Source organism: Talpa occidentalis, unplaced genomic scaffold (genome assembly GCF_014898055.3).
Source record: "Talpa occidentalis isolate TD23 unplaced genomic scaffold, MPIMG_talOcc4v2.1, whole genome shotgun sequence".
Classification (NCBI taxonomy): domain Eukaryota; kingdom Metazoa; phylum Chordata; class Mammalia; order Eulipotyphla; family Talpidae; genus Talpa; species Talpa occidentalis.
The window spans coordinates 95,822,677-95,836,529 of record NW_026555331.1 but is presented as its reverse complement, the minus strand read 5'-3'; the positions used below and the strand labels follow the sequence as shown (position 1 = coordinate 95,836,529).

General features: G+C 37.7%; 2 protein-coding genes across 4 annotated transcripts in view; one reads left to right on the top strand and one right to left on the bottom strand.

The window, feature by feature from the left end:
• The window catches only part of AGR2 (anterior gradient 2, protein disulphide isomerase family member), a 30,845-nt gene extending 30,476 nt beyond the window's left edge, over positions 1-369 (top strand). For all 3 annotated transcript variants that reach the window (XM_037514012.1, XM_054691902.1, XM_037513938.2), the window contains exon 8: positions 59-369. In XM_037514012.1, the coding sequence (XP_037369909.1) occupies positions 59-108 (50 nt within the window). In that variant the 3' untranslated portion in view covers positions 109-369. The remainder of the gene's footprint in view (positions 1-58) is intronic.
• Positions 370-3,776: 3,407 nt separating this feature from the next.
• The window catches only part of TSPAN13 (tetraspanin 13), a 38,765-nt gene continuing 28,688 nt past the window's right edge, over positions 3,777-13,853 (bottom strand). The window contains exon 6 of the mRNA XM_037508473.2: positions 3,777-8,782. Within this exon, the coding sequence (XP_037364370.1) occupies positions 8,708-8,782 (75 nt within the window). The 3' untranslated portion in view covers positions 3,777-8,707. The remainder of the gene's footprint in view (positions 8,783-13,853) is intronic.

The window sequence follows — 13,853 nt, the reverse complement described above, 5'->3', positions numbered from 1 at the left end:
GGGGAGTTACTGTATCTATTAATTCCTGGTGACATCTTTACACTCTTTCCCCCTTTAGTGCTGGAAAACATGAAGAAAGCTCTCAAGTTTCTGAAGACTGAATTGTAGAGAAAAAACAGTATCTGCAAACTCTTCCCTCTGTTAGTCCTTGACATATGGAAGCAGAGATTTTAGAAGATTTTGGATCATGTGGAAGCACTGGTGGACATACAGAATAGATTATGGTCTAATGTTACAACGGCTACTTTTTTTTAAAAAAAAAAAAATTGGTTCCAAGTATGAAAACAATATTATATACTACCATAATGAGCCATGATTTTAAAAAAAAAATAAATCCTTTTGGCGGTGTTCAGGCTGTTAATTTTCCAATTTGGTCTTTCACAGAAATGCTATTTGGTTCACTTACCAAATAAGCCTTTGGATGCACACAATATTCATAAAGTCGGGGCAAGACAAAGCTACTTCAAGCAATAAGACCAAAAACAAAGTTTATATCTCACTTCACCATAATGTCTCACTGGGAGACTAAAAGTAGACATGAACTTAATTTAAAAAAGTATCATGCATATCCGAGTATGCTTTAGTGTGAAAGAATATACACAAAGGCATCCTGAGAAAATCAGGCACCTACTTCAAAGCAACCCCTCCCCATCCTGGCCAGAAACATCTATGCAGGCACTTTAATTCCATAATTTAGTTTTAGCTAGATCCCCAAGTAAATGCTCTCAGAGAAAAGAGCTCTGGCTGGTAGCTTTCCTCTTCAGAAGACTAATTTAGTGAAAGGTCAAAAAACATCTGTATCCCCCCCAAGCCCCTAAAGAAATTCCTAGAAATTGATTTTAAAAGATTTATCTCTCATCATATAAGAGTTGGAATATCTGACCTGTAATAAATTCAGTTAAACTGGGTCCCATCTTCTTCACTAAACTGTAACTGGTTGGAAGAGCAAAGGGCTTTATTATGCCAATGGCATATAAGTCAGAGATCACTACATGTCTTTGGAAATGTTGAGAAAGGGTATGGATTCAGACAGTAGTTTTTATTCTTTCAAGTCTTTATTCTGACAGAACTATATGTTAATTTCTTCACTACATAATTAACCTCACACTCCTTGTTATATGAAATTCCTTTACTACCCATCTCCCTGAGTAGTCTAGTGCAATGCTGTGAATATTGAGTGCCTGTCTTGATTAAAGTTTGAGAGGGGGGAGATAGATTGTTTACTGAATAGACCCTTTGGAATTATTAACCTTTCCAGGAGATAATCTATTTTAAATACTTTTCTCTCAGTACTGTCAAGTAGCTATGTACGAGTAGGTTCTGAGCATATATTGTTGACTTAATGATATACAAATTCTCAGTAAAAACAGCACTTGAGGGTATGTGCTTCTCATAAGTAGGTACCCTACATGTGGTTAAAAGGATAAAATAGTGCGTTTAGAAAGCTCTCTGAGGGATAATGGGAGGAGAAAAAAGTTTTCACTTGTATAAACAAACACACTGAATGACAACTTCTAAGCTATTCAAGTTTTCTCTATAGTAAAGCAAAATAATGATTTTTAAATTGCGCTGATGTGAAATAAGGTTAAGTCCTTAAAATTTATTAAATGACAAAATGCTATTTTGACAATATATAATTTAAAAAATACATAAATCTCTAGGAAGTCAAATGTCATGGTGGCAAGAAGAATGTGTTAGAAATAGAGCAACACTCATAAAAAACATTGACTTTGATCCAATCTCTTCTACTTCTGAGAATATGTCCTTCGGAAATCATTCAAGAGAAAGAGTTCTGTGAAGATGCCAATAGCAACATTATTTTAACAAAGCAATAAATGAAAATTGGCAACCACCAAATACAATGTTTTATTGACACAAAGTGCCCTATGTTGCCATCTATAAAAGTAATAAAAGTTATGGAGAAATAGAAATAGAAAGGAATATAGAAAATAACTTAAGAATTGTAACTAGAGAAACTATGTACATACACAGGTTAGAAATAGAAGTAAAAATACAAACCTGAAAACTGTTACGTTACACTCTTGGAAATATCAGCAATGCCTTTTATTTTTTAAAGATTTATGCATGCAAGAACTGGGGTACAGGCCAGAGGTTTGGGGGTTGAGAGGATTCACCAGAGACAGAGTGGGGAACAGAACAGGCAAACTGACTGAAATACACTGCAGAGGAGAGCAGTGGGCAAGTCAGAAGAGGTCTGCTGCGCCATGTGGGTAGCTCCCTGGCTGGGGATCGAACTCATGCTGCAGTGGCTGCGGACAGCTTCATAGGCTGTGTCTCAACCCCTTGCGTCACCAGGGAGACCTCTCAGCAATGCCTATTTTTTTAAGAAATCCCGTTAATATAATCACATTATCTTTCATTCGTGTTTAAAGAAATTTAAATGAAAGCACATTTTTACTTCCTCTGACTACAGAGAGTGATATAGTAAAAACTAGAGAGTATTATTTCCAAGGGCTGAATTAAATAGGTTGGTAATTTGATAGAAATGTAAACTATTGCAGTCACTATGAGAAACAATGACTGTTCCTCAAAAAACTAAACACAGAACTACTCTCTGACTCAATATGCCAGTTCTGCATGTGTGCCCAAAATACCCGATAGCCAGAAAAAGATATTTAAACACTCAAATTCATAACAGAACTACTGACAATATCCAGGAGGCAGAAGCAACCCAAACATCTATTGAGAGACGAATGGATAAACAAAATGTAGCAGATACATACAATGAAATATTATTCAACTTGAAAAAGGAAGGAAATTCTGACACATATGACAACATGGAAGAACAATGAAGACATGATGTTAAGTGAAATAAACCAGTTATAAGAGACAGACAGTGTATGATTCCATTTATACAAAGTGCTTAGGCCAGACACATCACAGAAAAGTAGAACGGTGGGTGCCAGAAGTTGAATGGAGGTGGGGATGGGGATATATCATTTAACAGGAATGGAGTTCCAGTTTGGTAAGATGAAAAACTTCTAGAAATGGTGCATGCAATGGTGGTTAATGATTGTGCAACAATGTGAATGTACTGAATCCACTGAATTATACATTTAGAAATGGTTAAAATGATAAACTTTTTACCATGTATATTTTAACACAATTTAAAAAAAAGTGTGTTTAACCATTTTTATCTGAGGTCCCACAAAACAGGGAGACAAGAGAGGAATTAACTTTAAAAAATCTTGGTAACATAAATCATTTGTAAAGTAACTGACACGGATTATGAACATGCCTCTCAAACCATTTTTACCTGTTTCAGAATTGCAGCTTTCCTCAATGATCATCTATGGCTGTCTGTTTCAGTTGTTTTTCATTCAGTAATCCTAAGTAGCTACTGAGGTTCTTATCTTTAGCAATCACTGGTAAAAACAGAACAATCTCCAAGGCAAGAACTAGATTTTCTTCAGGGCCTCACCAAGAAGGCTGACTTCAAAGTCCAAGTAGTCAACCTGATCTAAAAGACCACTTGTCAAGCTGTGACCTGACCAACCTGTGAAAAGCAAGATGATGCAGTCAGCAAACAAGGTTTTACCCTTCAAGTGATTCTATGGCTCCTCTCACAAATATTTTAACTTACAGGCAACGCCCTCCAGCCCTCATTTGAAACTGAATTCCAAAAGCTGGTTTTCTGAGGAAAGTAGATGAGAAAGGGTCTGGTACATAGTAGGAGTGTCTAGTTTTTGCCATTTCTCAAAACCAGGAGGTATTTTTTTTTTTTTTAAAGATTTATTTATTTATTTATACAAGCACTGGGTACAGTCAGAAGCATGGAAGGGTGAGAGAATTCACTAGAGCCAGAGCTGGGAGCAGAACAGGCAGACAGACTGACAAAGTACACTGCAGGGTGGAGCAGCGGGCACGGCAGGAGAGGTCTGTACCATGTGGGACCCTAACTGGCCGCCAGCAGGATTGAACCAGCGCTGCAGAGGCTGCGGGTAGCTTCACAGCCCAGAGCTCAACCGCTGTGCCACCAGGGAGGCCCACCAGGAGGTATTTCAAAGCCTTTTATTACCTTGCTGTGATCTGACATTCAAGAAAAATTTTAACATGGAAAGCTAGATTTTCTTTTCTCTCCCTCTCCCGTTCCCTCTGGTGGGGTGAAGGGCATTGCTGGTTGTTAAAAGATAGGCTTCCCCAAGCCTTCCTAAGCTGTGTCATTTGGCACATTGATTATTTCAAGCTTAGCTCAACGGAAACCCTGCAGGCTCACAGAAATTTTCACCACTCACTTAACAAACAGGATGAAATTTGGACATTTAACCCAGAATTGGGGGTATTATCAGAAATAACCCCTCTATTAGATAAATGACAAGGCAAATATCTAATTACAAGTCATGTGCCCTTCATCATGTGAGTTCTCCTCTTGACTTAAAGTTCTAGGCCTGTCACACATTTTGTTTTTCACTCGGGATATATAGTCATTTTGTCCCACTAGTTTTAAAATTCACATCCATGTGGATTCTCCATGTGTAATTAAATTTTTTCTTTCCTGCTACTAACCTCTCTGATATTAATCTGATTGCTTGACCAGCCTTAGAACATTCCAGAGAGGTGGCGGGAAATTCCTTTCCAGCCCTACAATGTTCCCCTAAGAATACTTAGAAGACATTCACCAACGATGTATACTATACTTCATCTAGAATAGAGAGCCTGATGTAAATAGTTACCACTATGCCAAACACACTAAGTACAGAACAACTCGATACAATTCCCTCACTTTATCCAGAGCCCTGAAAAGTTAAGTCCTGAACTTTATTATCACTTCTTTTTTTTTAAATATTTTTTAAAGATTTATTTTATTTATACAAGAGGTGGGGCACAGGCAAGAGTCGCGGGAGCATGAGAGGATTCATCAGAGATGGAGCTGGGCGCAGAACAGGCAGACAGATCAAAAGCACTGCTGAGGGGAGCAGCGGGCAAGACAGGAGAGGTCTGCCTCGCCATGTGGGATTCTCCCTGGCAGGCCGAGATCGAACCCACACTACCGAGGCTGCAGACAGCTCCACAGCGCTGCGCTCAACCCGCTACACCACGGGGGAGGCCCTATTATCATTTCTAGTAAGACCATTAGGATGCAAATTATCATATTTGTACAGCCACGATGCTTGAAAGTGTTTTTTTCCTATGAAATACCCTCGGGAAAAAAGGGATTTTTTTCTTACCTGCTAAAAAGTGAAATAGTTTCATATATTTACTCAGAGCATTTTCAAAAGAATGAATAAACTTAAGCAGAGCTAACCAAATATTTGGAAAAATCGTAAGAGGATTTTGGCTTAAGGAAACTAAGAACTAAAAGCCACACTTCTGGTTTCTTTTCTCTCTCTGAAAGGTTCCATTCAGCAGCATGGTACTTAAGATGAATATGTAGAACTGGTTTTCATACCAAACTCATTCCTGCTTAGATAACAGAGGATCTGAGATGAATTCATGCTATGTGAGCTCAGATTCTAGAAATAATAATTACCAGTTTTTCCTTTGTTCTAGCATTATAGTCTCTAAAATTTTACTTTGAACATCAAAGGCGACTAGGTAAATATTCTAAGAAACATTCCTTCAAATGGAATGTGTACACATGGAGTAAAAGAAATGTTTTAAAAGTAGCACAGTTTTTCTTTTAAAAAAATGCTAAATTTAGAAGGCAAAAGTTCTAGGGTACAAGTTTGTTTTACAGCCACTTGTTGTAACTTGAGGACCCTGATCTGAAACTAATCCTCCTCTGAGCCCATGTGTTTGTGGCAGCATTTTTGTGCAGCCAGGCAGTGGCCCTTCCTGTAATCCTGGGGTCAGTCTGAATTCTGCAGGCTCGTCATTCGGGATTCCGGGCAGACTATTCAGAGGCCTTTTCAGTGGGCACTATAATATACTGCATAATGTATCTCTGCACCCAGACAAAGCAAAGATCACAGGATACCTCCTAAAAGAGACTGGAAAATCTAGCACCTTCAGGTCTTTGTGAGAACAGAAAGCCCAGAGTAGCTGATCAGGTATGCCCTTGGTGTTTGAAAATGTATTATTTCTTGAGTGACTTGTCAGTTACTACCTGCTCCTATAATCCTATAGCTTGGTAGCCTTGAAGATTCATATTTTCCCTGATTTCTAACTGGTCTGACACAAACAAGGCTGATTAGTGCACAAACCCATGTTATGAGTTGATTCTCTCTGGAATAGTCTTTGCCACATAAAAAACATTGTATCAAGGGGGGGGGGGGAAATACTCTATTAGGAGATTCCAGAACCTCATGCAAAATTCAAAATAAAACAAAGCAAATAACAAATCAAAAAAAATCCTAAAGGAAGACTGAGTTTAGCAATGCCTGAACATGTCACTAACAATCTTAGCTTAGGGTCCAAGTGGGAACGTTACAGTTGCCCAGAGCTCAATGTGAGATTGAAGGTGTAGGAAATGTCCCCCTATACCTTTGGGTTCTTCTCATGATGAACAAGCAATCAAATCAGCATCAAATTATCAGGAGAAAAGAAAATTAATTTATATATATGGAGAATCTACATGAATGGAAACGCTAACATAAATGGAGCAAAAAGAGGGTATTTATCTGGGCCCCCCAGGGCCACAGGGGTTAAAGTCAGTGCTATCATGCTATTGGCAGCCACTTCAGCATAAGTTTGATCCCTGGCCAGGGAGTTAACCCACATGGCGCAACAGACCTCTCCTGTTTGGCCTGTAGTTCCCCTCAGCAGTTTATTCCAATAAATCTGCTTGTTACGCTCCCTACTCTGTCTCTGGTGAATCCTCTTACCCCCCATACTTCTGGCCTACACCCCAGTTCCTGTATGTATAAATAAAAACAAATCTTTTTTTTTTTTTTTTTTTTTTAAAGAGGGTATTTATCCTGGCCCGAAGGCTGGGGTAGAGGCCTGAGTTTCAAAGAGAAGAAGGAAGTCCATGTGATGACAGGACCACTTGCTCTGCCATATAAATAGGCTCTACAATAGGAAAGTTATTTCTGTAGATAAGTTGAGTAATGTTAGCAATTTTCATTCTTTCTGGAAGTTAATAGAGCAGCAAAAGTTTTCCCAAACCTACAGAACCTTGACTAAACTCAGCCCAAAATAATCCTTACGCCAAAGTGACACATCTTGGAAAGACCTCAAGAGGCCCAGCCTTCAGTATACATGCTAATACACTTCAGTATTTTTCTCTTGTTAATCCTATTTTTATTACAGGTGATTTCAGTTAATAACTCAGAAAAGCGGAGGGAAATCATTACTATTTTTTCTTCCCCTACATCATCAAGGGAATGCTGTTATGGGAATTCAGTATTCCAGCCAGGCTTCCAGTCATGGAAGGAATATATTCATAAAATGCTCAAATTTTATAGACCAACCATTCACCAATCTTTCTTAGTTAAAGTCCACCAGACAATTACCAATAAAATGCAATATACCATATAAAATGCAAGACAAGAAATCAGTAATTTTTAGTAACTGAAAAGAATGAGTGACTTCACTTTTATAAACTTTTCTCACCATGAGGAATAAACACTGAAACATTTTAAGAAAGGATTTTGGATAACTACCAATAGATATCAGTGGTAGAAGTTCATTTCCAGGACTTGATTTTACACGGAAATAGTACTACCTAGCTTTAAGTCAACTAATGAGTATCTAAGGCAAAAAGAATTTCATTTCACTTATTTTATCAATTTTTCAATTACTTTCTTTAATTCAAACAATAATACACAAACAAATGTCCCATTCTTTAATTTTTGAACATAATATACAGAGCCACAATACTATTTCAATTTCAAACTATGGGAAATCATGTCCAAATATGCTTGGATTTGACAAGTTGATATCACAATACTCAGAAATATCATGAAAAAGGCATTTAACAATTTGTAAGGTAATCAAATATTTTTGCTACGTGGGCCAATGCATTAATAGTAGCTTGTTTAAAAATGCAGTCTTTTGGACTTCAAATTACTATAAAAGAATAACAAGATATAGAGATATACTTTCTGAATTTGTCAAATTCATTCCATTTTGAAAGCTGAAGGCAAATGGTATACACCATCTCACCTTTGCACTTACCTGTAAAAGTCAAAAACTGAAGCCACACTTTCATGACAGAGCTACTTCTAGAATACATTAATATAACTGTAATCATAAAAGACTACTATAACTAAATTATCACTTTTATAGTAACAATTTTCACCACAATACATCTTTCCTATAAAGATAAAAAAAATGGGAATCTGTATTTCCCTTACTGAACTTAACATAATAGAATCTCATATTTTCTGGCTTTAATAAACTTCAGCTTTTTTTTTCCAGTAGGAACTATCTACACAGCAGAATGCTACAATTAATTATTCCAGTGAGATGTAATTTAGATTCACAATATGATCAACACAAGAGTGCAATACAAAGTTTTTCTGCAGATAAAAACGCTAAGAAAGGCCACAGTGGACAGTGCCAGACACTGTGAATACAGTAGATTACAGGTACCACTGAGGTTAGAGGAGACCACAATTTCCAAATTTGTTTCAGCAATGGAAAAAGAAAAACAATTAGAGAAACATAAGAGTAAAAATATATACTTCCACAGTCAGTAAAGTAATTTTTCAGATACTGTTTTCTTAAACAGACAAATTAGCTTAACTTAAAGTCAGAGAAAGTGAACAAGATGAGAATATGAAAGATATTCCTTGTTTCCTCATCAAAGGAATGCACTAGGATTAGCGCGAGGATCTTTCTGGTTCCTGTATCGGTAGGTCAGCCAAACACCCAGGATCTGGAATAGGAAAGAGAGAAAAGAGAAAGTTAACAGCTCTGTATATTCAGTTTATCAATAAAACAACTCAGAAGCCTTGAAAGTACTCTGTATTGTTTATTCAAAGAGGAAGAGATTGCTTTTTCTTTTTAAAGGTAGTAAAGTAACCCAAATGAGAGACCCTAAGAAAAATTAACATGAACACTGAGGTAGACTAAAGAATGGCCCTCCAATGATGTTCACATCATAACCCTGAAGACCTGCAAATACGTCACCTTTTTTTTTTTTTTTTTTAAGATTTATTTATTTATTTATACAAGCACTGGGTACAGTCAGAAGCATGGGAGGGTGAGAGAATTCACCAGAGCCAAAGAGCAGGGAACAGAATAGGCAGACCAATGAAATACACTGCTGAGGAGAGCAGCGGGCGAGACAGGAGAGGTCTGTAGCACCATGTGGGACCCTTGCCAGTGGTCAGGGATGGAACCGGCGCTGCAGAGGCTGCAGGCAGCTTCACAGCCCAGCGCTCAACCGCTGCGCCACCAGGGGAGGCCCTATGTGACCTTTCATGGTAACAGATTTTGCAGATGTGAGTGAACTGAAGATCTTCATATAGGGAGATTATCTGGATAGACCCCATGATGTATTCACAAGAGTTCTTGTAAGAGAAAGGGCAAAGCCATATATATATATATATATATATATATATATATATATATATATATAGAGAGAGAGAGAGAGAGAGAGAGAGAGAGAGAGAGAGAGAAAGCAATGTGATAACAGCAGCAGTAAGAAGCAGAGTCAAGATGATGCTGCAATGGGCCGCCCTGGTGGCCTAAGCGTTAAGTCTCAGCACTACCACAGCAATGGCCTGAGTTCAATCCCCAGCCAGCAGAGGAGCAGCAGACCTCTCCTGTCTCACTTGCTGCTCCCCTCAGCAGTGTATTTCAGTCAGTCTGCCTGTTCTGTTCCCCGCTCTGTCTCTGGTGAATCCTCTCACCAACCCCCCCCACACCTCTAGCCTACACCCCAGTTCTTCTATGCAAAAATAAATAAAATTAAAATCTTACAATAAAGGAATAATTCTTTAAAACAAAAAGATGCTGCAGCACTGACTTGGAAGATGGAGGAAGAGGTCGCAAGTCAAGGCAGTCAGGCTACCTGCAGAAGCTAAGAAAGGCAATGGAAAGACTTTCCCCTAGAATGTCCAAAAAGTACTTCCATTTTAAGCTTCTGATCTCCTGAAGTACAATACAGTAAATGTGTGTTGCTTTAATCTATTACATCTGTGGTTATGTATCAGAGTATCAATAGGAAACCAACACAAACACAGAATATCAAATAGTTAAAATATCTAATATTTGGAAAATTCAGAAACAAATGGTTCAGCAAAAACTAAGCAGTAACAAATACCCTATGATAAATATTTTCCAACACAGATCATAAAAAATATAATTCCTACCTTGCGGGAGGGCGGGGGAGCAGCATAAATTTAGAAAAGTAATAGGTTGTTATTGTGCCATTTCCCACACCAGGTTCACTAAAGAGTTAACCAATGTAATTTATTTTTTTTTAATTAAGAAATATGTGCATTCTGTTTCTGCTACTTCAAAGTAGTATTTTTTAATGATCAAAAATTCATAGAATGCAAAGGATACAACTTTAAATGGAACACAATGAATTTCAAATCTTCAAGTCAATCTAAATTTTATTTATCTTCATAACTACTCATTAGTTCCTTAAATTATTTCTAGAAAAGTGTGTTATGTTCCAAATTTTTTCTATTGAACACAATGATCCCCGAGTTCTATAAAATTCATGACTAGCAATGTTTATAGCTACATGCAAGGGATGATGGAACAATGGTTTGTGAATTGAATCAAGGAACATTAAGTCTAATTTAAGGAAGTGGCAAAACTGGTGTTATGATGGGGAGAAAAAGAAACTTACTTAATAAGCACACGCAAAGTACTCTATGACAGTCACCACTCCATACAACACAAATTCATGCATTCCTCCCAACAACTCTGCAAGTGATATACTACCACTATCCTCATTTTACCAGTGAGAGAATGAGACACAGAGAGGTTAAATAACTAATAATCACACAAGTCATGTGTAGACCAGAGTTCAAACCTGGAGACCATGCTCTTAATCATAGATTTGGCTTTATATGACAATCTGATGTGTTACTGGCCATTCTCAGACTAACGTTTCCCTGCCATTTAAACTACTCTGATTGTTAATATACTGAAATACTTAAACACTTGTCAAAAGGCTATTTCTCTGCCAGCCTCCAACCTACCCAAAACATCATTTTCCTGACCTTCCCTTGGAGGCTGTGGCACCAGCTTTTAGGTTGGAATTTTGAGATGGCTAAATATTTTGATTTTCATTCCTGCATATATACGCCAGTTGTGTAAATTACAGTCCTTAGATAAAACAAAGCAACTAGCTAAATTAAATACTCATAATCTGGAACCATGTTTTACCAAAATTTAACTTCCCCAATTCATCTGTAAGTGACAAAATGGGAAAATCTCTTCTTTTGCTCCATTGCTGAATCACTATCTTCTCCTTACTCTGAGGGAGAGCTTGAAAGATAGCCATGCCCAAAATATAAAAAAGGCAAGTCAGATAATAATTGTGTTTTAAGCTTTCCATGCTGTTCATGATTTAAAGATGTTCAAAGGTACCTTTAAGCAGACCTAATCAGGAATTTGCTGATTCTACTACATACATCCATTATACAGTGGTCACCCAAGTATAGTTCTTAACATAGAAATGTGTATGTAGATGTGATAATTTGAAGTTTATTTTCAGGTATTATAAATAGTTCAAATCTTTCCATTTCATCTATGATAGGAAAACATCTTTTCAAATGCACCCCCTCAAATTCCAAGCTTCTATGAAAAAATTTCATAGAAATTTTCTTAAATGAGAGCTTACTACCCTACAAAAACTTACTGACCAGAAAATACTAGGTTACGTAAAATGTCCACTGGTTTTCAACAGAAAATGATACATAAAATACAGAGAATTCAAATAAAAGACATAGAAATCTAAGACTTACAAGCTTACATTTTTAATGAATTGATATTTTAAAAATTAGCAGGGCAGGGGTGAATGGACAGAGCACAGAATATTTTTAGGGCAGTGAAAATATTCTGTGTGATACTATCATGATGAACACATGTTACTATTTATTTGCCCAAATCCACAGAATATACAACACCAAGAGTGAACACTAATGCACACTATGGACTTTGGGATATTATGATGTGTCAACATGTGTTCATTATCAGTAACAAATATATCACTGCTGAGTAATGATGATAATACCAGGGAAGGCTAGGTGTTTGTGAGGGCAAGAAAAATACAGGAAATCGGGCCTCCCCGGTGGCACAGAGGTTGAGCACTGGGTTGCGAAGCTGCCCACGGCCTATGCGGCACCGGATCGATCCCCAGCAGCTCCCCGGCCACCAGAGGAGGGTCCCACATGGTGCGCAGACCTCTCCTGCCGCCCACTGCTCCCCTCAGCAGTGTACTTCGGTCCTTCTGCCTGCTCTGCTCCCCGCTCTGGCTCTGGTGAATTCTCTCACCCTGCCGCACTTCTGACTGTACCCAGTGCATGTATAAACAAAACAAACAAACAAATAATAAATAAATAAAACATGCCTCTATAAAAAATAAAAAAAAAGAAAAACACAGGAAATCGCCGTACTTTTCAGTGTTGCTGTGAACTTAAAACAGTTATCTAAAAAAGTCTCTTTTTTAAAAAGAACTTAAAACTTTAAAAAAGGCAAAACTAAAGGCAGTACTATCTGATGAGAAGAAAATGGAACAGCTCAAAAGAACTAAATTCTCAAAATAAACTCCAGATATAAAAAGAAACCATTTGTCAAAATGTTGATAACTCTTGAATCTAGCTAACAGGGTATATATAGAGATTGCTCATTCCAGTTTTGCTCCAGATAGATTTTTAACTTTTCATAACAAAAAAAAAAAAAAAATGTTTTAAAAAGAAAGGAATCACAGAAATATTTTCAAGCTGTATGTGAATGTTCTTGAATCAAAGTCACAACCAACACACAAGGGCGCTCTTTCATGAGAAAAGTGAAATGAAAAACGCACAAAGTAGGAAAGATTGTCAGGAGAAACTTTAAAAACTGAACACTGCGTCTCTCTGGTAGCACAAGGGGTTAAGTCACAGCACTATGAAGCTATCCTCAGCCACTGCAGCACTCAAGAGATCCATCCCTGGTTGGCCAGGGAGCAAACCAACATGGTGCAGCAGATCTCTCCTGTCTCGCCTGCTGCTCCCCTCAGCAGTGTATTTCAGTCAATCTGCCTGTTCTGCTTCCTGCTGTCTCTAGTGAATCCTCTCACCCACCCCCTCAACACCTCTGGCCTATACCCCAGCTCTTATATGCATAAATAAATAAATCTTTAAAAAAATTAAAAAATAAAAATAAAGATAAGGACACAGAAGCACAGAAAGGTTAAGTAACCTGCCCAAGTTCACACAGTTGACAAGCAGTAAACATAGGCTTTAAACCAGACAGTACATTTCTTGACTATTTGCTGTATTTCCTAATTTAACCAGTTATTATTGAAGAAAACAGTTGGTCCAAAACCTTGCTGTTATAAATAATAAACATTCTTGGTCCTCCCTGGTGGCACAAGGGGTTAAGATGCAGCCTATGAAGCTGTCTGCAGCCACTGCAATACGAGTTCAGTCCCTGGCCAGGGAGCTACCCACATGGTTCAGCAGACCTCTCCTGACTTGCCCACTGCTCCCCTCAGCAGTGTATTTCAGTCAGTCTGCCTGTTCTGCTCCCTGCTTTGTCTCTGGTGAATCCTCTCACCCCCCAGAACTCTGGCCTATACCCCAGGTCTTGCATGGATAAATAAATAAATCTAAAAATAAATAAATAAATAAATAAATAAATAAAAATAACATTCTTGTGTGTCCATTTTACATAGTTATATTACCTACAAAAAAATAAAGTACTGTAGTGGAACTTATGAGTTAGAGAAAAAAAAAATTTTGATACATACTGCCAACTTAGATGCATCAAAAAAAGTCCAC